General features: G+C 54.4%; 4 protein-coding genes across 4 annotated transcripts; 3 read left to right on the forward strand and 1 right to left on the reverse strand.

Annotated features, from left to right (window-relative positions):
* Positions 1-6,854: 6,854 nt before the first annotated feature.
* On the forward strand, positions 6,855-7,313 carry MYCGRDRAFT_97821 (uncharacterized protein; the record flags this gene model as incomplete). Its single annotated transcript, XM_003847111.1, has 2 exons — positions 6,855-6,924; positions 7,027-7,313. 2 exons carry the CDS (start codon positions 6,855-6,857, stop codon positions 7,311-7,313), a joined length of 357 nt encoding a protein of 118 aa, XP_003847159.1.
* Positions 7,314-12,741: 5,428 nt separating this feature from the next.
* MYCGRDRAFT_106645 (uncharacterized protein) lies at positions 12,742-13,221 on the forward strand (the record flags this gene model as incomplete). Its single annotated transcript, XM_003847112.1, has 1 exon — positions 12,742-13,221. A coding segment is annotated over one exon (399 nt), but the record flags the coding sequence as incomplete, so codon positions are not given.
* A 2,966-nt stretch (positions 13,222-16,187) lies between these two features.
* Positions 16,188-19,970, forward strand: MYCGRDRAFT_97823 (uncharacterized protein; the record flags this gene model as incomplete). Its single annotated transcript, XM_003847113.1, has 4 exons — positions 16,188-16,250; positions 16,603-16,676; positions 16,754-17,345; positions 18,435-19,970. 4 exons carry the CDS (start codon positions 16,188-16,190, stop codon positions 19,968-19,970), a joined length of 2,265 nt encoding a protein of 754 aa, XP_003847161.1.
* A 1,159-nt stretch (positions 19,971-21,129) lies between these two features.
* Positions 21,130-22,024, reverse strand: MYCGRDRAFT_97824 (uncharacterized protein; the record flags this gene model as incomplete). The annotated part of the gene is made up of 3 exons (XM_003847143.1): positions 21,130-21,586; positions 21,652-21,724; positions 21,868-22,024. 3 exons carry the CDS (start codon positions 22,022-22,024, stop codon positions 21,130-21,132), a joined length of 687 nt encoding a protein of 228 aa, XP_003847191.1.
* Between the last annotated feature and the right edge of the window lie 3,536 nt (positions 22,025-25,560).

Below are 25,560 nucleotides of genomic sequence, written 5' to 3' on the forward strand. Positions count from 1 at the left end.
AACGTCGGCAATCTTGGATGTCAATGACGAGGGCCAGTCAGTGACTCTCCTCCACCGAGGTAGCATCTTTCATATGCACATCGATGCAGCGTGGAGAACACCATCCCTCCGTGTTTTGAACATGGTACCTGAATTGCTTTTCTCTTGAAATCGGACGGTTGGAGCAGCAAAATATGTTCACTCCGGTTTCCGCCGGTCGCAGCAGCAGGATCCGTGCGGCACACCACGCTTTCCGTCTGCCTAACAAGGCCGCCGCGAGTGGAGGACAGATCGATGTGAAAGACAGCCGTGGGAAAATTGCCTTCTTCCTCGTGGAATCGATAGATACCTTACTGTCCAGATAGCTAACAAAGGAGAGGATCGTGAAGATACGTACCTCCTCCTGAGACCAGAGAGCTCTCTGCGTCCGCGAAGCATCTGTAGAAAGTCGTACACCGTGCTAAGCCGTCGATGATAGATCATCGGTCGTCGGTGTTCTGGTAGCAGCTTCCGAGGAGTGTAGGCTTGTCGATGCTGTTATCGCGGTGTAGGGATCCGGCTGCACCCGTGTTAGTGGATGAAGAGGATGCCAGCGACTGAATTGAGGGCAAAAGCTTACATTGACGTGTACCTGCGACTTTGCATCCAGGAGTGCTTGATCTCGCTCAATGATCCAGTCTTTTGAATCCCGCCGTGAAGAAACGATCCCCATGGGGAGTCTACGATGTTCATTCTCACCGCCGCCGCCCAAACCAATAACTTCTCGCCCTGCCAAAGACATGGAGAATATCCAATACGGATCCCGGGGACATCACTATAGTTATCCACCAAGTTTCACTGCCGCTGAGAGAAAGACTCGGCTTCAGAACATGACCATCGATGATAGGTTGTCCAAGATGTACACATCAGATCATCGCCACCCGAGGTGACTGAGGCGTCAACCGAGCTTTGACCAACGTTGTGCGCCGACGACTCATCCTGTCCGGCGAGCGCGGGACGACAAATCGGAATTGAAGCCGCTAGCACCGAAGACAAAGTGGAAAAGTGCGGACGGCGACAGCTGCTGCTGCTGCTGAGGCAGATGTCTAATGAGTCGTTGGCACCTCGAATACGGAAGCTGACGTTCTCCTCGCGACGTTGGCGGAGCTGAGCTGATCAGGGATGTGGGTGGGCACGCTTGGTACCATCCATACGACATCTCCGCCGACATTACTGATGAGGGTATGGTGAGACCATCATTGCGGGAGAGGATATGCCCTTGCTCGGCTTCCTACACAGGAAACGCTTTGTGGCTCGCCTTGCCGCTCGTGCTCGGTGGAGACGTAGGCTTCGCGGGGCACGGCGGCTCTGGTGTGCGTACACGACACTCTTGGACCGGGTGAAGTCTGCACTCCGTAACAAGGAACCTGATTCCACGCCTGCAAGAGTGCGCAGGGATGGGGAGAAAGAAAAACGCAATGCTCGGGGCGAAATTCGATCTCGCCTAGATGCATATCAGCTTGACTTCCAATGGCAATACGTCCAGTCTAAGAGGCATGACAACGTTCCGCCGAGAAGTCTGTATAATGTATTTGGAGGTAGGTTGGAGCCGCCTGGAGGCAAGGGTCGATAGAAGAGGGGCGTGCAGTCCATTCACGGATCCCTTCTTCTGATTCCTAACGGCAAAAGCGCGGCACCGCCTTGCTGACGGGAAGGATGGAATGTTTACGTATGTTCGACAAGAGAAGTTCTTTGAGCTGCGCTCAGGGCGTGAAGGAACGGGCGGAGCGTGTTAAGGTTTCCATAGCGGGTCGAATGGAGCTGGTCAGAAACGCGAACGTCTTTCGAGGGGCTGATCCTCGTGCCTGCGAGCGTGAATTCCGAGGAGCTGATCTGGATTGGTATTGACGAAACGTTTGAGGCTTGTGGAAGTGTAACGTGCAGAGCACCGGTCTCCGGACTTGCCTCCAAAAAGCTCTATGTCAGGCTGCAATGCTCGGCCTCGAAGCAGTACGCTCAGAGTTGAGCCTTCAAAGGTCAGCTGGCTGCTAGCGAAGGCTGCACGACTTTGCTGACCTAACGGCGGCGTGACGGAGGTGGGAGATCTCCTCGCGAAAACAACCTGCATTCGAAGCACCGCCATTGTCTGCCCAGCTTACAGAACCTCCACATTTCTTGAGCTTGCCAGTAGATGGTGTCGATAACCCGCTTGTCATGACTGCTGGCTCGCTCGGTGAAGCACAGCTCCTGTGCTTGGGTCCACGTGTGGCGATGGCGCTCGATGTGTCGGGATGCACTTTTGTCCTGTCGCTTTGATTCACAGAGGTAGTGGGCGAGAGGCGTTCCTGGTGGTAAATAGAGTTGCGTGAACTTCGAATCTCCACACGATCGAGAGTGCCTGCGTTGAGGCAACGATCCTCATGAAGTGCAGCAGTTGTCTCCCGATGCTGACTGGCCGCAGGTCTTCCTGCAGATGCGACGCGGTCGAGATTGTCGTCTTGAACTTCTTTCGCGCTCCTCCCTTGCGCGGTTTGTCCTCATTTTGCTGGCGCGACGTCGTCGGGCTGCATTAATTTCTCCGGACCCCTGTGAAAGTGGAGGTCGACAGACGACGAATGGTGGTATAGGAAAGGGCGATTAAGAAGGGCGGGCGGGCCTCGGTGGTATTGTTGTCACTCGGCAGACTGAGCTGTTCTGCAGTGCAGCGCTTCTTCAAATCGGCTGCACCTTCAGCCGCCTAGCCTCGTCGTTTTGTCCTTTGCTTCCGCTCCATGTACTTGGTCGCACTGCTCTTCTAACAGACAGATTCGAGTCTGTGAAATCTTGGGCTGCGAGCGATGTGCGTTAATCGACGGTAGGAACGCATGCTTGCGATCGTGTCGGTGAGGGCGCGGGAGCGAAGCTGTCTGCAGTGGCTAAGCGATTGAGGAGGATGATGGAAGTGATGCCATGGCGTAGTTGTAATGGCGCGGTGATCGGGTGATTGCATTTCTGCATGATGAATCAAAGAAATTTGCATTCGAGGGGTGCCTTGGTCAAGCTGTGGATTTCTTTGCAATTTGACATCTTCCTTGATGCGGCTCTGCGGGAGGTCCCGAGGAAGATCTGCGTGGGGTCCCCAGATTGCGGGTTCTTCCCGTGCGGCTCCGCATTTAAGGTTCGCCCTGGGATTTCGCCCCAGCAAGGAGACCTCTGCTACGACATTCGACACGGACGAATGCACTGAAACCGCACTTGTATAGTCCGACCGAAGAGCCGCAGCTCCAAGGTCGAGATCGTTCGCCAACAGTCCGGCATCCGAGCAGAAAGCAGACAGGGTCTGGCTGCATTTTGAATACAAGACAGTGCATAGCCGTCATAGGTGACTCAGTGTCACGGCTCAAATGAGAGACACGTTCAACACTGAAAAAGTTCGATAAAGGGGCTAAAGAAGAAGGTCGGAACGACCGCTATATAAAGGTCATGGTGTCTGAGGCAGCAATGAAGCTGGTCCGTCACACACGCCCCCTCTCCCATTCACCACGTCCTCGTGGTGTTGCTACATATAACGGACACCCTACTTGTCGAGAAAAAGGAGGGGAACACGCCCGTGAAGAGATCGTGTCGGTGCGACCGGTACAGGCCGAGCAATCGACGCAGAGGCGAAGAAGGAAGGAAGAAGGAAGCAGGACTGGCTGGCCGGCGGCGGCGGCGGCGTGGACCTGAGAACGGGCCAGTGAGAAGGCAGAGAATGCCCTCAAGTTTTCATGACTCAGCGTCAGCAGTGAGTTGACGGCTAGTGAGGCCATTGTATCCGTTGTTGACGTTCCTGCTCTTGCTGACAGTCGTCAAAGCGGATGCAGCCGCTGGGCTCGTTGGTGTCGGTGAGGGTGGCTGCGAGGGCTTGAAGCTGCTGTGGATTGGTGCGCTGGCGTGAACGCAGAGTTCGTGGCTTCTGAGGCACCGGTGGAGCGATCGGTGGTAACGAACGAGGTGGTGGAGCGACCGCCGGTGCGATGGTCGGTGATGCTGCTGCTGGTGCAGCGACTGGCGAGGCTGGTGAGCTAGTGCAGAGAGTCTTGCTGTTGTTAACGAGGTCGCGAGCTCACAAGTGGACAGGCAGTTGGTGAAGCAGATGCGGCTGCTCTCGGTGATCTCGACGCTGGTGAGGAACGAGGTGGTGGAGCGCTCGTTGGTGTGACGGCACTGTATCCAGCGCCGCTGAGTGCGGTCGAGTCTAGAGCGCTTCGGTGCGTTGATTCGGTGATGTTCCAGTTAGGCAATGGGTCGTTCTGAAGGTGCTGAGATCAACTCGGAAGCACTGCCTGGTTCCTGAGACGCTCATGGCTGATGAAGCGTCTGGCAATATCACGGCAATGTTGGTGAAGCCGGTAATTCGCGCAGCTGGTGAGGAAGGTCGTGTGATGTTGTCGAAGTGATGGCAGTTGAAGAAGCAGATGCAGCGGTCAGTTGGTGAAAGCTAGTCCTTTCCAAGCACCGTCTACCCTCCCTAATTCCCTTTCGACATTGCCTAGACACTCCGATTACCGCACCAGCCGTACAGAGCGAAGTATTCCTGAAGATACCAACGCGATACGGCGAACCGAGCCTTTAGTATCGCAGTCGGAGGCAAGCGACTTTTCGTACATGGTATGTCGCGAGAGATGCTATTCACCTCTCGGCCCAGACGGATGCGTATATTGGCGGTAATTGGGAGGTTGTGGACATCGTCTCTGCAAGGTCTCGAATGCGTCCGCACTTCAAGCCGTGGGAACACAGTCCCGCCACCACGGCATATAGCGCATACGCGGCAACGAAGATAACTCTCGGTTTGAGCTCTTATTGAATCATTCGTAGCAGACGGATTTCACAGGGACTGCTCTGCCTAGTCTCCACCAGGACATCACCAGAACACATCACCCGCATGTGATCTCGGCCCTTCAAACGCAAGCTAAGGTACTGCCAGAAAAGAAGCACTCGAGGCATGCCCCGTGGAGGAGATTCCCAATCATGCTCACCCTTGGCCTCGCCCTCCTTCTTTTCTGTCCCGGGAGTTCTTCTCAGCATAAGATGCGCCGTTGCCGGTTCTCGATTCTACGACAATCCTACCGTCTCAGCGACGGAGACATTGACAATCCGAGAAGTCTACGACTCTGAAAGAGCTCCGAACGGGCCTCCGGACAACCGACTCGACACGGCAACGACCACCTTCTTCAGCGTAGAGAGCAGCAGCGCAGAGATACAGACCAAACACCGACTCGGAACGAACGAACGGATACAATGCACGAGCATTCGAGACTTCAAGAGCAGTGAACAGCAGGAGCAGTGACAAACTCCAAGAGCAATGAACAGACGCGTTCAGCACACCCTCACCGACACGGTTACCTCCTCAGCAGCGACAACGAGCACCTCATGACTTCTGAGCATGAACGAGCACCTCCACACGCTCCACGCAGAGCAGTGAACGACTACCTCATCAGCGCAGCTGCGACTTCCACGAGCACGAGCAACACCACACCAGCGCAGACGTCACAACGCGACAAGCCTACCGCCACAGCTTCACGAGCAGACGAGCAAAAGCAGTGAGAACGAGTAACGAGAGCGCACACGGCGCAGTCAGAAGATGTTCAGAATGGAAGTGAACAGGGCACGAAGGAAAAATAAACTTATTGGCCAATGAGTCCTCCACCGCCACCACGACACCAACACTTGATGGATTGCCTTGATCATGTCACGAGCTCGTAGCTACCAGCTTGGATAAGAAGCGTGCATGATTTGTTTGATGGAGTGTCGTTTGATGTTCTGAGTCGGAGATGTGTCACGTGGCGTAGCCGTACCCTCGACTTGCCTCGACTAGCTCGACCCTTTGGCTTTGATACCTCCGACACTCCAGCTACCCACGAGAGCCTCTCACAACGAGCCTAGTACTCAGTCTCACCATCACTCGTCAGCGGCAACCCACTTCCTCGCAAGCCGCCGAGACCTCAATATCCTCCATGCCCTGACCGACTCGAACTCGTAGGACATCGATACCTCCATCGGAGCGCCAATGCGTCGCCCGAGCCACGATTTTGATTCCTTCGATTTCGACCTTCATCGCCAACAGGACAATCTGGAGTACAGCAAAGAAGCGGAGCGGAATGTTGGACTGTACGGCATGGCCGTCAAGGCAGGTGTGAAGGAAGAGGAGGCTTACCCTGGGACAATCCCACCGCTAGCCGTGCCTTCCTCTCGCGTCTCACATTCGCCCTTCTACCTTCCACCCTACAATATAACATCTGCAACCTTCACTCTCACTTTCAAAATTGACAGTGTCACAGCGAGATGCACAAACCTCGCATCGTCGACACGTCTCTGCGACCTGCACTTTCACTTTCAAAATTGACAGTGTTACAGCGAGATGCACAAACCTCGCATCGTCGACACGTCTCTGCGACCTGCACTTTCACTTTCACGATTGACAGTGAGATGCACAAACCTCGCATCGTCGACACGTCTCTTTGCTCGGCCCTTTTAAGGTCTATTTGCTACAATCACTAATCTTTTAGCGCTGACCTTCACGACATGTGCTTCGCTTTGGCGAAGTTCTCACATGTGACGAGACCAGAGGCGACTGCCAAGGGTCCATGGAACCACATCATGTTCGTAATGCTCAAGGGGCACAGCTCCATCCATGGCACTGCACCTCCATCCACGGCACTGCACCTCCATCCACGGCACTGCACCTCTTGCCATGACCATCGTCCAAGGAACAACTTGTCTGGGGAGAGATGAAGTGTGGCATTGCTTCAGCTACACGATTTGACATCTCACGGAGGGCAGCAAGGATGATCGACGACAAGAGGCGGAAGACTGAAAGCAGGATAATCCTGTTTACTGCATCGTGGATTGGTCCGGCGCAGACAACGGCACCACCGATGCGAAAGGAAGACCAGCGCTCCGCAGCAGAAAAAGAAGAAGAAGGAGATCTCTCGGCAGGGGATTCAGGTGAGTGGAGAGCATGCGGGAAAGGCCAAAGGTGTCGCTGGACTGACGAGGCCATCGGCAGATCAGGACGTCCAAGAATACGACGCATGACTAAATATGCAGGTCAGACGGATACGTCGACGACGAGGAATTCCGGAGCCACTACAGTCGTCCTCACTCGGCTACACCACCCTGGCAACCATATCCTCTCACTCACCAAGGCCACCTTCACCTCCCTCCATCTCTCAGTCCTCCTTTATGTCGGGCACGATTGGTTGCAGGATTGCACTGCCTCCCTAGCGAGCACCGAGCAGCGCACCCCATGGCATCAAAGCGCAGCAAACTCAATTCTGTGCCACCGTTCACGCAAGCTCCTTCTCAACCTCCCGACTCGTATGATGCGCAAGTAATCCCTCGAAGACATAGATACTTCGCCGCTGCGAACCGGGCGTGGACGCACATTCCCAAGGAGCGCAGGGAGACACAACGAGGGTGAAATAGGAGGACCTGGACAACAGGGCGTGGACCGGGAGCGAGGAGGAGCGCAAGGGGCGCCGAGAACGACCGCCGCTTCGCCACCTTTTCTCTCCGAGACCCAATGCTACCACCTTGATCCGACACTCCTGAGGTCACATCTCACGCAGGCAATGGCAAGTATGTGGCGCGCGCCATCTACGCATCTCGAGCCCAACGTCATCGACGAGGTCTGCACTTACCGCCACCTGTTCCATCCCGAATTGATCATCACCGGCAAGGAGGATGCCTCGATCAACTACACTTTGCGGACAATACACCGTCGGCAAAAATGGCGATTTGATCACTCGGCCCATCAAATGCAGCGGGCTCGTGACTTCCGGACGATCGGATGCTGCAGGATGGGAAAAGTGTCGATAAACATCCGGGAACGCATATGCATACCATTCCGAGCCGGCGGTTTGATTGGGGAGAGCCAAGCACCTCGACAAAATGGTGGCGAACATGGTGGTTGGGACCGGAGAATTTCGAGGTCAGGATGTCCTGTGTTTGGCGGGCTACAGGGTGAGACTGAACAGTGAGGTCCATGTCGTCCAGCAATCTCATCGGCCAAAATCTCCCGTGCATGTCACGACCTCACCTCGATATCATCAAGATGGTCATCTCCCTCCACTTCACCATTGTCAACATGTCTCACTTTCCGCCCCGTCAGTTGAACCTCGACGAGCACGATGGGCACGACGATGCCGTGCTGTGAAGTCACAGCGAGGCTGGACGCTTCCCCTTCCTTACTCACAATTCCTCATTCACATTTGCCGAAGAGTTCGTCTATGTACTCTTTCTGCTTCGAACAGACTTCGGATACTAACAACCGATACATGCACGAGTCGGGACACACGGCGGACCGTCATTCTTCCGTAGCAAATGCAGCCTCGCCGGAAGATGTAAGGATGAGCTCGACCGAATCGTCGCGCAACGCCTTGATCTCTGCGCGGAAGAAGTCTCCAAGCAACAACCGCGCCTCAATCCAGACTTGATGACGAATCCCAGTCCTTGGGCTGTGAAGAGACGGACAAACAGCCCTCCACTTCATTCTCCAGCAGCCCTTTGCAACCTCCATGACTGTGCCCCTGCGATGCCGGACACGAACAACACCACCAACACATCGCCCATATGTTCTCTCTTGCTTCCCTCAACGGACCTCGTCACCACCAGCAACAACACCGACTCTTGTCCCCAGTGTACCTGCCGCCAGTCTCCTCCTCACCTGGGGAGAGCCAATTCTAACCTCCCAATACTCGCAGCCAGACAACACCATGCATGCCCCGGTCCGGCCACTTATCTCGAATTCATCTCCGGATCTATGCACGTATTCGAGCGGAATCGATCAGTCCTGTGAGGAAGCCGCAGAGTTGGACCGTTTCTTCGATATCTCGCGACAACGCCGATGCATCAAGCCCGATCCTGCCGCTTATCTTCAAATCCAATCCCCGATTGTAAGAAACGCCGATAACCGAGCTGGTGGGAGGGTGCCGGTGGCGACACCGTGCCCAGGCGTTCATCTCGACCGACCCGATCTTCGAATCAGCACGATGATCAGACCTGCCTGGGCCGAGCTGGATTTGGGCCCGTTCCCGTCGGCATGGACCGCTGCCGGTCACGACGACTTTCGAACGATGTGAACGATTCGAAAAAGGAGGAGGATGGTGGATGGCATAGGTGAAGCATGGATCTTACGAAATGCAATGACCTTGAGGTGTCGACGGAAAACAAGCGTGCGAAGATGAGGTGGTACCCAATAGATAATGCTACACACTTTCCAAAGATCCAACTTCACTTCCTACAACCTCACTCACCCAACCAAATCAGATTCTGGGAAGAAGCCGTGCCAACATCATGCACTCACCACCCGAGACCGGAACGGCACCCCAAGAGTTGATCGAGTCATTCGGTTCGGTTGCCCTGACACGCAATTGGCACAGCAGCCACGCTTGTGTCCATCGTGGGGAATTCGTAAAAGAGCTATGTTCGGGAAGCTTCAAGTCTTCACGAGGCTGACAGGTGATTCAAGTTTGTGCGGTAAATGGATGCAGAGAGACCTGGTAAGAGACTACTGAGACATCGTCGGCCGAGGTGCGTGCAGCAAAATCGAGCAAATCACACTCATCGCTCGCCGACAAAAAAAACCTCCTTTCGTCACCTCCTTTCCTGGCCCTCAAGCCTTCGGCGACATCCCACGACGCAGCCCAAGAATCCGAAGCTAGGAGTCCATCAAATCATCCCGCCCAAGCGAGCCATGATCGAAGCCCTACAAACGAGAAGACCGAGCAACCCGGAAGAAGCGAAGAAGAAGAACGTCCAGCATCGAGGTCCATCGAACCGGAACCACTCGTTCGGAGCATCTCCTCGGGCGACCTCCCTCCACCACAACCGGGCGTGCAGCGCCGTCCGCGTCGCAGTCGTATGCCTGGAGATTGGGAATCCAGCTCCCGCCGGTTCTGCCAGGCAGGCATGAGTTTTGGAGATGAGCTCGGCTCTCCATATTGCTTAACTTGATTTTCACCGCCAAGGCCTTCGTGATGGGACTGCTCACTCTTCGCGGCTCCGCCATCACCATTGGCGACGACGCGGAGGAACGCCCTTCTTCGCGAGATTCACTCTGCTGGTTCCGTTTCTCAATCGGACGATGATGAAGGCGAAGCCTTCCGGCTACCCGGCAGGACTCTCAGCAGGACTGACCACGATGCGGACGAGGAGGAGGAGCGGGGCGGTGTAAGGAGGTTAAGTGCACCATTCATGATCGTCTTGAACTGATGGTATAATTAGGTAACTATCTACAGCAGTGCTTCAGTGAAGGTACTGCTTATGACACTACGTTCAAGTCCTCTCATTCCCTTCAGTCCTTTCAGTAATACCTTCCGGATCCGGATACCTCATTCTTTCCGGATGACTGCATTCGGTGAGGTGTGTAAAGTCTCCTTTCGTCAGATCGCCGTTGGTAGTAGAATCTTACTGTAGAAACAGCGTGGGAAAACGTCTCGTGATAGTCAACGAGACCCAACACGCGGCACGGCCTCGTTGGTCACCGGGCGACATCGGCCGAGTCGAACGTCACGGGCTGGACGCAGAAAGAAGTGCGTACTCCCCAGCCTCCAAATCGACAGACCTTATTAACAGCACGGTGGGAGAAGTTTGAACAATCTTGGTCCGGTAGCAAGCGCCGTAGTTCAAAGCCGAGAGGTGGTGCACCGCAGGAAGCCCGGGTGATAGATCAAGGCGAACCCGGAGGATCGACTTGGAGGCGAAGAGTGGCGACGAGGAAGCCAGCAGTCGAGAGGATCATGGCTGTTGGCCGCGAAGGAAGGTGAAGTCGCACTTGGACGCCTCCATGAATTTTGTGGACTCTGGACGGTAGGTAGGAGGTGGCCTTGGGGTCTTGTGCCCAAGCATTGTATCATGTCCGGGTGGTTTGTATGCGGGTGATGAACTTGCTCCCGGCGTCTGCGTTGCTCTCGGATCAACTACACGCGGTCAAGACGTTGCTTTTCTTTCGGACATGCAGGGTGTTGTAAGAACATGATTACCAACGCCGTGGGAGTCTATCTCGATAGCATCCATCTTTCGTCTCTCCTCAGCCGTCTTTCCTCTTCCCTCGTCGGTCGGACTCCTTCCATGCATTGAGAAGTAGCGACTGTGGTGTCCCAGTCGCGGACACCCCCCGCGAAAAGTATGATTTATGCCGGACGGTTTCGAAAGTTGAATTGAGAGAGCAAGTTCAAGGTTGCTGGACGCCGAGCTTGTCGACATGTCTAAAGTCGTCGGCTTGACACTGTCCTGAGATTGCTTGCGACTCGGTTCATCCAGCGGTGGAGGGGCCGCGCTGCTGCAATGGAGGGATTCTTTGCGGGATGGAAGGTGGAGGTGGCCTGGCAATTGACCGTGGTGTTCTCACCTCGTCCGTCCGAGGGCGGCGATACATGGACGTCTGCATCTCCCGTCCAGTCTCACAAGATCCCAAGTCAGTAAGACGTCGCTAATGAGTAGGTGGGCGCGATTCCAGGTCCTCGACGACCCTCGAGCTGTTTTCAAGCGGTGGATCAAGCACGATGTGCATCAGACTGTCGGCCCAAGTTCGCAAGAGATCGACGATCATGACTCCAGGTCCAGTAGAACTAGTATCTCCGCATCAAATGTGCTCTGAATTGCTGTCCTGTCTCATTCATCGCCAAGCCGAGTCCATGGGCTGATGATGATGACGGGACTTGACTTGGCTTGACGGTAAGGTACCTTGTAGACGGAAGCGGAAGCTCCCGTCATCTGTCATCCCACCAATATTTGATGATGATCCAATGCCTTTGGTGGTTCCCCGCCATCTTCCATTCCATCAAAGCACATCCACCTCAATCTCATCAAGCACAGGAAGGGCAATCACATCCATCATCACATCCATCATCACATCCATCAGGTTTGTTGATACCTAGCGACAAGAAGTCGGTCGTCGTCGTCGTCGTCGTCGCCGTCGTCGTCGTTTACGCATATGCAAGTACACATCATTCGGACTCCTCCTCCTCTTCCATTGTTCTTCTTCTCCTTTGTCCTGTCCGTCCAACACGCCGGAGTCGGCCGAGTCGTCGATCTCCATGCCTTGGCCACCGCAGCACCATGTTGACGTCCAGATTGACGCCGCCGCAGCAGCTCCGACTCCACCAGCATCTGAACGAGGTGGTGGTGCAATGGCCGCCGCCGGCAACTCTCCCACCTCGACCTCTCCCACCTCAACCTCAACCTCCTCAGCATCACCATCAGCATCGCGCGCATCGAGCTGGGACCGGATCTTCGACAGCGACGACGACAGTGCCGCCGACCCGACATATTCTCCCTCCTCGACTACTTCTTCCAGCACATCTGGCACAACCTCCACCATCTCAGACACATCCTCTCGCACATCCTCTCGGACATCCTCTGGTACACCCTCGACGTCTTCATCCTGGCAGATTCGGTGCGCATCCGCTGAATTGAAAGTCTTGCAGAGAGATGCACTGCATTTCTCTCAACTTGCCGCGAGACCACCACCACCGCCACCATCTCCGAAAGCGCCAACCGTGCTGCAATGGGCGCTGCTGTTCCTTGCGCTCGTTCTCGCTGTCCTAGTCGGGCGCTGGACATTGTACCCTCAACGACCGCAGCATCCGTCCACCTTCGATTTCGCCCCGATCGTCCGACCGAGCGACGCGTTCGCACTGCACAAAGTCGCCTTTAACCTGCCGGCGAGGTGGACGGACTGGGTCGCTCTTCCGCCTCTGGGCATGTCACATTGGCAGGGCCAGAAAGATGGACAAGGGGTGCGAGATGCCTTTTCTCGCGACCTACAATCCTTCGTCGGGCGAGGACTGGGAAAGCGAGTGGAGGCTCGCGAAGAAAAGAGGGAATTGTGGGCAGCAGACATGAAAGACATCGGCGCGTTGAAGCTAGGCGTCTGGCAAGGCACAAAAGAGAAGGGCTTGGGGTGGATATACCAGCAGATTGTGAAAGCTGCGGATACACTTGCACCGACGGACAGGGCGTGCAGGTCGTGCGTTAGCACAATGGCCGAGGCTCTTACCACCTCCACCTGGGTCAAGAAGCTCGAAGATCTGATCGACGACATCTCCTCTTGGCTAGATTTCGAGCTCAAAGTCTTGGATCTCTACCTCGATGCCTTTTCCCACCTCTCCCTCGCATCAGAATCGCGGATGCGTACGATCAACGAGGACATCTACAACATCGCAAACGAAGCAGTAAGTCGCCGATCACACACTGGCGGAGAAACGACTCTTGTTGCGCTACTCTCCGAGTCGGAGAAATCGCAAATTGCGTTCGCCCGAGAGGAATACGGTCTCCTTACATTCTTTCAACTCCTCTCTTTTGCTCTGCCGCCTGCTATGCGTGAGCGCAAGGAGAGAATCCTCGAATTGAAGACGAATCTCGAAGAGTCCAAGGAGCGAAGACATACCGGTCTCACCAGTCCTTTCGATCAAGCGAGGAAGACATATTACAGCCTACCGGCGATCGCAGATCTCGACTTGTTGCTTAAGGAGAAACAGCTTAAAGCGCAGACGGTCCGCAAGCACGCACTGGAGTGGATGGCAACACACACTCTCGACCTAAAGGAGCAAAACAATCGAGTTAGCAACGGATCTACAACAGTACCTACCCAATCTCCCGCTTACCTCGCCTACCGACTCTACCAACACATCTGGACGCATCCCAAAATCGGCGCCGCGAGCTGGCACTGGGAAGGATCCGGCCCTACGTCCGAAACATTCTCCTCGGACCCCCGGGTCTCTCTTCAAACCGCCCTCCTTTTCGCCGGCCTCGATCGCCCGGATCCCCCCGACTTCTCCGGCAGCTTCCTCGGCGCAGGCGAGCGCTGGGAGCACTATCGATATCGGATGACTCCTCGAAAGGATGGGGCGGATTTGAGAGTTTGTTGGCCGGTCGATTACCACACCGGACCCGTCTGTTCGCATTCGGGCACGGAGGGGTTTCTGGTGGCGAGGGGATTGTTGTGAGGGGATTGTTGTGAGGGGATTGTTGTGAAGGCATTGGAGGGACAGGAGGATGGAGGTCTTGGTCGGTCTTGCACAATGGGGATGCGGTGTGAGCGGGAGCTTTGGGTGGATTTCTTGGAGTGGATATTTGGTCCTGCGCGACGGGATACAACGCTTTCATTCCAAGACAACGAGAACAAGGACAAAGGACGAACAGCACACCGTCCTCCGGCAAACGCAAGCAAAGACAAGCAGCAAACCTCAGCGATACGAACAATGACTATGCGGCACGCTGCGACGCCAGCGGACTGTCCCAGCGCGCTAAGACAGAGGCAAGACACTACAATATCGTCAGTTGCTGCTGGAAGGAAGACAGACCACGAAACGGATCGCACAGATCACGGCGTCTCATCGTACCGACAGCAACCGGAAGCAGACAGGAGGAATGGTTACCAAGTGTTTGTCTTGCGCCTGGGCAAGAATACGAAGATACAAGGCAGGAAGACGAACACTTGCCTGCAGAGCGTCTTTTGGAAGCAAGCAGCACTGGAGACGGTCGAAACTTTTGTACACAGGAAGCATCATACTCTTACATCCAACCTGCAGAACTTCACACAGTCGTATCAATGTTCCAAGCCATGTCCGTTTCATACAAATATGCTGATGCTCCATGGCTAATGTTTCCTGGTTTCCCTGTACTCCAACTCAGCGACTGGATCGAAATCGTCTTCCCGGATGTGCCACAGATCCATCGAGTTCTCGGCACGTCTATCCAAACCTGCAGTCTGGACTACATGAATCTCCACGTTGCTTATTGACTACCCTAGCTAGATACCGCAGTGTTTTGACATTTCTCTGTCCTCTCTCCCCCCTGTGGGTCCAGTCACAATTCTACACGAGAGAAGACTCATCACGAGGGTTCTTGACCACTACCTTAGAACTACTCCCCCTGCCGTGCCGTTCTCATCACGAACCTTCTTGTTGTCCACACCACCTCTTCGTTCCATTTACGAAAAACCTCTCTCCGTACTTTATACCAATCGGTCCGTTCGCATTTCCATTCGTCGCATTCATTTGCCAAAAACAGAAGGACCACACCACTTCTTGCCGGGGTTTTTTTTTTTACAAAACTCCGTGGATATCAACGATTCTATTCATCGCCAACGATACTCATAGTCATCTGCTTTTCAGTTATTTTATGTCTTCTCCTTTCCTTTCCTTTCCTTTCCATTCCTCTTCCTCTCCACGGGGCCAGCAAGAAAACATTATTCATGTTTCATACATACATACTTTGAACCGGGAGAGGAAAAATTGCATGCATGTATGTGTGTATGCATAATACGGTATCTGCACATGGAGGAGAGAGAAATTTCGTACGTTTGGAAAAATCTCCTGGACGCGGGAGGTTTTTTCTGATTGAGCGAGTTTTGCTCTCCTTTGATGGCGACGAGCTGGTCTGCTTTGCCGACATTACGGCTGGGAGTTGGACGAAAGACATTGGACGAGTATGTGCCTCCTTCTCCTTCTCCTCCTCCTCGTTGTCGAAAGGCTTTGGACTAATCCTGTCGCAGAGAGACTGCTGCACTAGCAAGTCCAATTCCCTCCCAGCCAGCCAGCACCGCTGTCCCGGCGGTCCACATCCGCAATCAGTTCCAAACCTCTCACCCAGCTCAAGCCCTCGCCATATTCTCCCGACCAAAGAGTTCTCGGAAGCAGACTTGGCCCCCCCCCAGCAAAAGCACCAGGACCATCAACTCCGACATCCCAACCTCGACCAACGAAAAACGCCGCGAAGAAACACAGACTTTTCGAAAGCATCCGGCGCTGGGAAAGTGCCTCGACATCAAATATCACACGATTACAATCCGCCAACGCACACCGCGCCGTCCCGCGAGCAGCGCATTTTTTCAAAACTCGTCGCCGCGCCCAATCCGACGCAACTCCTTCCTCCACGGCTAGGAGCGTGGAGCATTTCTCACCTCAAAACACGAAGCGCCAGAACGGAGAAAAAGTACAAAAACCCCCACGAGGCGGGGTTTTTTTTCTCGAAAACGTGTCCGACGCCGATTGCGCCAAGTGTTGGTTTCTCTCTTTCGTTCTCTTCGCGCAGTCGGCGATGTTTTTTTTTTTTTTTTTTTTTTGCATGTGCGGTGTCTGATGGGGGCGGAAAGTATGCTGGACTGCAGCCGGTTATGCTTTCTGTCCTTTTGAAGATGATGCGCTTGATGAACGGAGGAGCGGGAGGCGGGAGAGGGAGTGGGGTTTGCGAACGAGGATGGAATGAAGTTCTGGAGGGAGGGGATGGGCGGGGGGTTTTTTTTTTCTCTTTCTTGGAGAATCGCCGTATGTCCGGCGGGAGGGAAGCGGTGGGTGCGGCATGGCAATGCAAAGATGAAAGTGCGCAACGGTGCCTTTTGGGAAGATGGGAAATGCAACAATGTTTCCGAGGATTTTCGCATCTCCGGGCGCGGCGGGAGGCGACTTACTCGGTCCTGCTTGAGACTCGGCAATGCATGCAGCACGGCTATTCGACTTGGGCTGATGTTCACGATCCGATTGGAAGAAAGACGGCGGTTGTTCAAGTCGGCACAGACGGGCGGAAGGGCGGAGGAGGAGGAGCGGGAAGGTCAGGCATTGATGATGATGCTGATGTTGATGATGTTATTGTTGTTGTTGTTGTTGTTGTTGTATGTAGCTCTCCCTCGTCGCCACTTCTGCGTGTGAGGTTGCGGTGGTCTGGCCAGCCATCGTGATCGACACGTTTGAGTGGTGAGTGAGGTGAGAGTGAACGATATCTATCGATACGGTCTGATCAATACGCGGGTGTAGACTGGGAAATACTCAAGCCAAGCATATTCCATCTACCTCATTACTGTACCAGAATCAATTCCACGTCCACCTCATGTCATTCATCCTGATCTTAACCAACTCATCACCCTCCACCACCTCATTAATCAACTCCTCCACCCTCATCCACCTCATTCACCTCATCCACCTCCATCATCCTCCATCCACTCCCGTCACGTCCCGTCCCCTCGGAAATTGACTGGCCAAGACTTCAAGCTCAGGCCTGAGGTGCTCCCGTCCCTCACAAACGAAGCGTGTCCCGTGCACAAGTCTACCTGCGAACACCTTTTCCCACCGCGTGCTACCGGTTCACCCACCCCACGCTCGCTCGCGCGAGATGAGAACATTGCTGGCTCCTCCTCCGCCAAGATTCACTCAGTCGGACATTCTCTCTTCCCTCCGACATCCTCACGCATGACCATCTCCTCTCCCTTCCGTCTCGGCTGCGATTCCCACTTTGAACCGCCACACCCATCTCCAATGTTCAAACGCCCGAATTGGCAGAGCACGGATTCACTCCATTTTGCGACCAAGTTTCGCCATGGTCCCGACCTGCTGGATAGGAGCGGAGCCACTCCACCCGCGCTCTCGGTACGCGACAATAGTTCAACCGCGAACTATCGGACATTCATTGCTCGCACGACCGCAGCGCGCATGAGGAGATGCACTCACGATGTCACGATGAACGACCGCCAGCCGCGTCCAATTCCGAGCATACCCATCGCCGGTGATACTACTGGCTGGTCATTGATGTCATCGATTCCGCCTCCTCCCAGCACGTTTCCGCGCGTGGAAGGGACGGTCAAGCGCTCGGCGTCGTCCCTGAAATCAGGGCGAACCCATGTGAACAGGAGTTCGCATGCGACTTTCCGATGAACCCAAGGCCATCTCCGCGAAAGGTTTCCTGCCCGTCTACCCGTTATCAGGGCGAACCCATGTGAACAGGAGTTCGCATGCACCTTTCCGATGAACCCAAGGCCATCTCCGCGAAAGGTTTCCTGCCCGTCTACCCGTTCGCTGTCCATCCCTGCTCAAACACCCTAGCGGGCCGCGGAGTGGAAGATCTTCTGCCTCATCGTATGCAGTCCTCTCCACTCTTCCCTGAGTCTCACAATCCGCTCCGGCTTCTTGCCTGCGCTGTGAAATTCTTGTTTCAAAGGAAGCAGCAGGAAGGCTCGTGCTGATCAGCAACTGATCTGTCTTGGAGGCAAGCAGCAGGAAGTCTCCTGCTAATCAGTAGCCTTGCTGTCTCGAAGGAGGTATACTTCACGATGCGCGGAAAGTATCCCACCGCTCTCTCTTCCTGTCCTGCAACTTTCCGTGGTCGTGGCGTTGCTTTAGCAACATCCTTGATTCAGTGCAGAAAGACTACTGGAAGGAAATTCGTGTGTCTAGAGCGCTGTTCCATCTTTTCCAAGCAGCTGCCTTTGCTGTTAAAACCCATCTTCCTCTTGTAATGATCCCGCCATCGACAAGACGGTCCTTTACATTCCAAGCCAAATCAGGTGTGAGTCGGATACTATTCTAAATTCTCTCGCTCGACTTCGATTGATCAACTCTCTTCTCTCTTCGACATCTCGGAGCACCGCACCCGGCCGGCCGTCACTACTTCATCGTCGACTACAACCCTCTACAAACGCCTCTCGAAACACCAGGCCGGCTTGTCTTGGACCATCACAGCAACTCCACACCCGCTCGATATCCTCGCTCGAGAAGGAAAAAGACAACTTCACAATGAAACCCCACCGCAATGCAGAGCCCATCCACGAATACTATGCCAAAGAGCTAGACATTGAGGCGGCTTTGGCCTCGGTCTCCTGCCCAATCCGGATCTTCCTTACACACAAATCCGTTGCATGCAGAGGCCACATCGGTCCCTACCGCATGGAGCGCATCTTCACCCTCCTCGAAGATCTACATTTCTACAAGTCCTTCAACGCCTCGTCGAACTCCCACGCTATTGCCACCATCGCCCGCATCAGTTATCTGATCGTCAAGTCCCTCTTCTGCTCCAAGCACAAAGCGGAGGACTACCAGGAATATTCACAACCCCTATACGACCAGATCTACTCTAGTGCTCTAGACTGTAAGATCTTCCAGTGCTACGACGGGCGAGATTGGGATCGCGAGTTTCGAAGCATTACTGGGATAATGCAGAGGAACACGAAGCGCGCTCGCGAGGAGGAGGGAGAGGAGGAGGAAAATGAGATGATCCAGCCGTCAGCACTCAAGAAGCTCCGTCCATCAACCACTGCCAACTCTTCCGCCCTCTCGTCGAACGGTTCAACCGACGAGGGAGACATCGTCTGCCCGCCGAGTGATGATCCCTTCTGGAACAATCTTCCCTGGCCGTCGACCGATCCCCTCTGGCAGCAGCAGCAGCAGTCCTCCGTCAACATTGATACTGTCACATCGCTACATGGAGGAGATGCGCTGCTGGGAGGGAACAAGGTCCAACAGATGAAGTCTGACACCCACTGGTGGCTTACTCCACTTCCTCCTCGACCATCAGGCGACAACACGTTGAAGGCTCATCGGCTCATCCTTCCCAACGACGGTTTCCAGCCATCTGCTCCTCCTCTGCCATCAGGCGACAACACGTTGAAGGCTCATCAGCACATCTTTCCAAACAACGGTTTCCAGCCATCTACTCCTCCTCTGCCATCGGGCGACGACACGTTGAAGGCTCATCAGCACATCGTCCCAAACGATGGTTTCCAGCCATCTGCTATGATGACGATGACGGCCTGCCAGGCGTCCCCATTGGTGGAGAAGCTGGCTCGTATCAACGCCCATGTTGGTAGCTCCTCGTCCTCGTCGTCGATGGGGAGCAACGTTGACCCCGTCACATCGCAGCAGCAGAGAGGTGTGTCTATTGAAGGGAACGAATTCATGCATTTCAATGACATCAATTTCGACGACATGACCTTCAACGACATGACCTTCAACTTCACCGAAACCAACTTCAACGGCATGTCCTACAGCGACACATGGCTTGATCCATTTCTTCACCAATCAAACGCCCCGTCAGTGACCAACACCTCAACCCAGCAACCCCTCCAACCAGACATCGCTAGCACCTCCAAGGTGTCATCTACGGTGAACAGCAGTGCCGCCAATTCCGAGCCAGCCTCCTCACAGACCACTACTCCCAACCTGTTCACGGACAAAGCTGCGGATGACCTACTGAAGGAGCTGTTCCCGGATGCCGACTGAGGTGTTTGAGAGTTTGGCTGTATTCTCCGGCTGTATTGGATAGATGGTGTGGCAAAATATCGCTGCTACGAAATACTACGGTCCAGCGAATGAAGTGGAAGGAAACTTGACGAAATTTGGAGGAAATGCTCAAAGATGGAAGATGAGGAACGTACGAGAGAGCTCTGATGGAGATGTGGATTGGATTGGGACATGGTCTTGCGACTTCTGCATGATGCGGTCTTTTTGTCCTGACGGCCTGATCAAACATGTCGCGCGGAATGGATACAGAACATCAAAATTTTTCCTTGCAACTTTTGATTCTTGAGATTTTATCTTCTTCTTCTTCGGTTTGATGGATTGGGAGGAGGGCAAGCGGCATTTGACCCGTCTCGTTCATAGACCATCATCATCATCATCATCATCATCATCACCTTTTGTCGCCTGTGGGTTGTAGCATTTCTTGTAGGAAATATTCGAGACGAGTTGGAATGACGCCTGAGGCCGGAAAAGCGAAATGACGCCTGATGCCGGAAAACGAAATGACGCCTGAGGCCGGAAAAGCGAAAGTCGGGATCAGGCGGTAGAACGTTTTGCCCTTCCCTTGTTCTGGACATTGAACCAAACATGAACCAAACAACGACAAAACATAAACCAAGGACACTCTCGTCCCTCTCGCTCTCTTCTTCCTGTGGAACACAGAGCATCGGCGTCGGACAGACGTTCACCCCTACCGCCCCCAACTTACATCCCCACCCCCTACTACGCCATGTCCCCACCAACCGCCGAATGCTCAGCATCCAAGACGACGAAGACGACCACTACCACGACCCGAACCACCACCCGAGTCAAGATTACGCAGCTCTGGCTAGCAAGCAAAGCCGAGATCAAGTTCACCTTCCAAGCACTCACAAAAGTGGAACGTACGTCTTCCTCTCCTTCTACCCTTCACCCGACCCAATCCTCCCATCGATCAATCCTCAGCAGTCAAATCTACAGCAGTCAAGCAAGCAAGCAAGCAAGCAAGAAAGAAAGGAAAACTCACACAGATATGCAACACAATTACAGTCCGCTGGCTCATCCTATGCCTTACCATCGTCTCGCTCGTCCTTCTCGCCGGCACGCTTTCTTCTTTCTCCTCCTCCTCCCCCTACTGGACCAAGAAGTCAGCCTCTCCAGTTCAGTCGAGGAGTCCTCCTCCGACAACGACATCGACGACGGGGAGCGAAAATCGAGGTGCGTGTGCGGGGGACTCGGGGGGTGTGGCTGTTTGTCCGATGCCGGATGTGGGGTATTTGAATTGGTGAAAGGAGGGGAAGATGGGGGGAGGGATGGAAAAGGGGAAGTAAGGGAGGGAGACAGTATTGTGGGCCAGAAGCGTGGGTGAGGGAGATGTCAGCGGTTGGGAGGAGGGTTGATAGATGGGACTGGGATGTGTGGGGTTTGGGTGACGCGGGAGTCTAGAGGGGAGGACGGAGGAGGAGAGGTAATTTGACAGAGGCAGAGGGCGGATTGGGGAGTTACGCAGACGGAGGGACAGTCCAGTCATCGAATGTGTTCGGGCGGAAAAGCGACGATTTGCTGCTGCGAACGGGGCTACGGCTCCCAATCGGCGTACGTTCGTGCGTGCGCGGTACCTTGGACATACGGTCAGTACGTCAACACCTTCTCCAACTCAAGACATGGGATCGACAACATCTACCGCCGACGGTGGTTGTGAACAGCAGCCTTGATGTTGTGAACGGCTGCTGCGATATTGATGTCGGTGGCCGTGGCTTGGGGAGTAGTAGAGCGGCTCGTCAACAGCTGCTATAGAATATACGCGCCTATGATATTGCTCAAACTCAGCTCCACTGATATTCATAGACATATGGAATTAATCCACTGACCCAAGATTCCCCGAGCAACTCGAACATACCGTCCTCGTCTGCTCTCGCGCGCTTGACCTCTTCTTGCGACCGGAATTTCCGCGACAGGCCCATCTCTTCTCTGTTGCAGATATAATCCTGATTCACGATAGCGATCGGGGAGGGCACCCAAGGTAGTTGAATCGTGATCGAAGGCGGCGGCTCCATGTCTGGGGTCGTTCTTCGCGGCGCTGGCGGTCTTTGTTTTACAGCTGGGCGCGAGTAGCAGTAGCTTGTTCGCAAACTTCGGCAAGTTCCTGCCTCGTCTCCTTGAGCTTCTACTTCGTCGCCTAAGCTTCTCCGTCATCGCCCTGAGCTTCTTCTTCATCTCCTGAAGCTTTGCCCGGAACTGGCCCAGCTTGTCGTCTAGGTCGCCGGCTGTGCGTCTTTCCTCGGCAATAGTCATCCGCATTCCCGTCTGCGCGAATACCACTTCGAGCAGCAGCTAAATGCGCCCATCCAATCTGTGCCTCGAGCCTATGGTTTGCCTTCTTTCAGCATATCCCAACTATCCTCTTGCGCGGTCCAGGACAGACGGCACGGTGGGCGAAGCCGGGTCCAATGATGTTATCCAGTCCCGAGACTGCGTTGCATGCAGATTGAAGTTCTTGTCCTCTTCCATAAGCCGGACGCCATGTTTCGAGCTTTACTCCGTCCCCAACGGCAGTAAAGTAGCCGTTCGTGGGTGCTGCGACGATCGTCGGGCCTGCGCTCTCTATCGAGAGGTGCTGGTAGGTGAAAGGGAAGCCATTGCCGAGAGTGATCCGCTCAAAGTTGCGACTTCATCGACGGATGGGACGAAGGGATGGAAGCCATCCATCTGATCGTGCCGCTGATCAATGTCGGCATCGCCCTGGTGGCCGCCCGGATTGCTGCCAAAGCTTTGCTCGTGAAATCATCATTCTCCTCTCTTACTTTTCCTAGACAGCGACTTTACTTCTTTAGCATCCGGGGCCATACAACAGGTTGACCTTCCGACCGGGAAGAGTCTTGGTGAGATGTATTCCGACAAAGCTTGAAGTTCCATCTCTGAGAAGAACAACGACTGTATGAGCTCCAGGACGAAGTTCGTCTCGTCTTCCAGTCGATCCATGCATTGCGAGAACATGAGGTGCTCCTTGGCTACCTTGCCGTCGTAATTTTTCTCTGCTGTCTGGATAAAGGCAACACCGATCTCATGAAGTTGGACCAGCATCCAATCGGGGGAAGATCCGTATCCACGGCGATGTTGTTTTCATCCGCCTCGGCAAGTAGTCGGAAAGCTCTTCGCCAGACTTCCGGGATGACCTGTCCGCGGTGACATTGGTGCCCATGCAGGACTGCCTCAACAGTCACATAGGTTCGGCGCAGTCGCACGAGTTGCGCTGCAGCAGATTGTTCAAGGGGCGTTCGTGCTGCCACGCTCCAACGTCGGGATCAAATGGCTCGCGGTTCACAATCACAGTATTAGGCGGTGTTTGGTGCTTGGAGACGCAAGCTGCAGACCTCAATACCTGACCTAACATGGGGAGGTCTGTGGCACCATCGTTCGGGTCGTGAAGGAAGTATCTTCCATGTGGTCGATCCAAAACAGCCAATATAAAGTCATTGTCCTGGTTCGAGACGTAGTAGACTGCCTCGGCCGCCGAGCGTTAGACTCCCCGTGCCGCCGAAGTCATAGATCCGTCGTCTAGAGCATTCATTTGGAGATGTGGCCGGTGATCTTGGTATTGATATCAAGGAGCTTGATGAGCCAAGCGATAGCTCCTTTTTGGTGCGTGAAATCTCGTTGGCAAATGACTTTCAGCAGGTGTGTAACGTCGTTGTTCGTAACGGAGAGTGGATGCGGTGGGCGAGCGACTTTCTCGGGACGACAGGACTGTTTGACGTGCGAGGCGGATGCACTGTGCCCGGGCTTGTGAGCGCGGTCTGCAGAAGTACTCAGAGTCAACGGGGCCGTAAACAGGAAAGACCCCGGGTTGGACTTCAGGCCAAGCGACAACGGAGAATGATCCGCAAGATGTGTGTTGCCTTTTGCCGCTGCTCGATCTCCGTCTCTTTATTGCTGTCTGCACTCCCGTGCTTGCGATCTGGTTGCACATCTACGTTCTATGCGGATGTTACCAGTCCAGACGTGGGTTCTTTGTAATGCTTGACGTTTTGGAAGGTCCAACGAAATGACTACGCCTCTGGCGACGTTTGCCGCATTGGTCTGGCTTTTGCTGAGTTGCGTGGGATTCCAAGGTGGGCTGCATCGGCAATGTTGCCCGCCGGTCTAGCCTGGCGACGGTCGCTATCGTCTACATGGATGGGTGATGAGCTGGGAGGATCGGTCGCCGAGTCGAAGCTGTTCTCGAGACTGGATTGAGGCTCGGCTTCGGACCTTGTTGCGCCCAGGGTTGTTCCAGATTCGCATTGGTCACATGCTGTGACCAATTCGACTTTGATGGCTTTGACTTCGAAAGTGCCTTTGTCTGTGAGTTGCCGGGTCCATTGCCAGTACCGTTCGCAGAGTTCCGGCTCCGGCTTTGCCATAGACTGGATCGAGGATGTCGGCTCTGGTTGCGGGAGAGCAATACGTCTTGCCGCTGCTATTTCTTTCGGCTGGGATATGTTCGTTGTAGTATTTCCGTCAGCATTGGTAGTGTCGGATTCGTCTCCTCTAGTGGCTCTTGCGGAGCCGAGAATGTGCGTCAGCACCTGGAACCATTTGAAGTGTGGTTTTGGGCGCTGCAGTCGTTCGCGAGCGTAGCAGGATGTTTCCAAAAGCCGCATGATAGCGTATCCACGCCAACATCACGCACGAGTTGTTGCGGGCGTAGGTTCTAGGGCGACTTCTCCACCGAGTTCAGCCTCTTCTCAATGTCGCTCATCTTTTCCCCAGTCTGGTCGGCGTTTGCGAATTTACCGTTTGCTTTGGTCTGAGATCCCACGCTCGCCATTTGTCAAATTGCACGGTCCAAGAATGACAATCGGACGTCGGAACGACTTTGTCTCACCTGCGCCCACCTCCCTACTCTCGCCCTCGGAGAATTACCTTATCGCGCACGCTTGGGAGAAGTACGGCATCCTTTCGTTCTTGTCCCTACACCTTGCCACCTGCAATGCGAGAGAGAGACAAGGTGTATTTTTTGGAATTGGGACGAGTTTTGGGCTTGGGGTGAGGGAGCCATTGACCCTTTTGTGGTTCAGTTCTGAATTGGATTGGTTTGGGTTAGTTTGCTGGGCTGTGGTCTGTCTTTGACCGCCCGTGGGTTTTGGCGTTGTTGCTTTGTTTGCCTTTTTTGAATTCGGTTACATTCGGTTACATTCGGTTGCATGATACCCACATTGTTAAGATTCGAGGAAAAGAGACGGGCCATCTGCTCCGACTCGGATCCGCCGGCTGAGGTAGAGTCGCCGCATGTGCGGGATAGTCATGCTGTGGAATATCGACTTCGTCGCCGGACGGCAGCCAGGGAACATTCATAAGGTCTCACAGTTGATGTCCCAATCGATGTCCCAGTCGAACTCTCCGACGACATCGAGGTGGCAGGAGTCATTCGGCGATGGGAGACACTGTCTGCTCCGCCTGTCCGTCGGCACTGTTGTCCGTCGGCACTGTTGTCCGTCGGCTTGGGCGTGGGGACAGAGTTTTATCCACCTAACTCGATGTGACGATCCAGCTCGGCCATCCAGAGGGGCTGATCTTGCGAGTAGTCTGGAACATCGACGCGGTCTGTGAA

This window comes from Zymoseptoria tritici, chromosome 17, assembly GCF_000219625.1.
Source record: "Zymoseptoria tritici IPO323 chromosome 17, whole genome shotgun sequence".
Lineage (NCBI taxonomy): Eukaryota > Fungi > Ascomycota > Dothideomycetes > Mycosphaerellales > Mycosphaerellaceae > Zymoseptoria > Zymoseptoria tritici.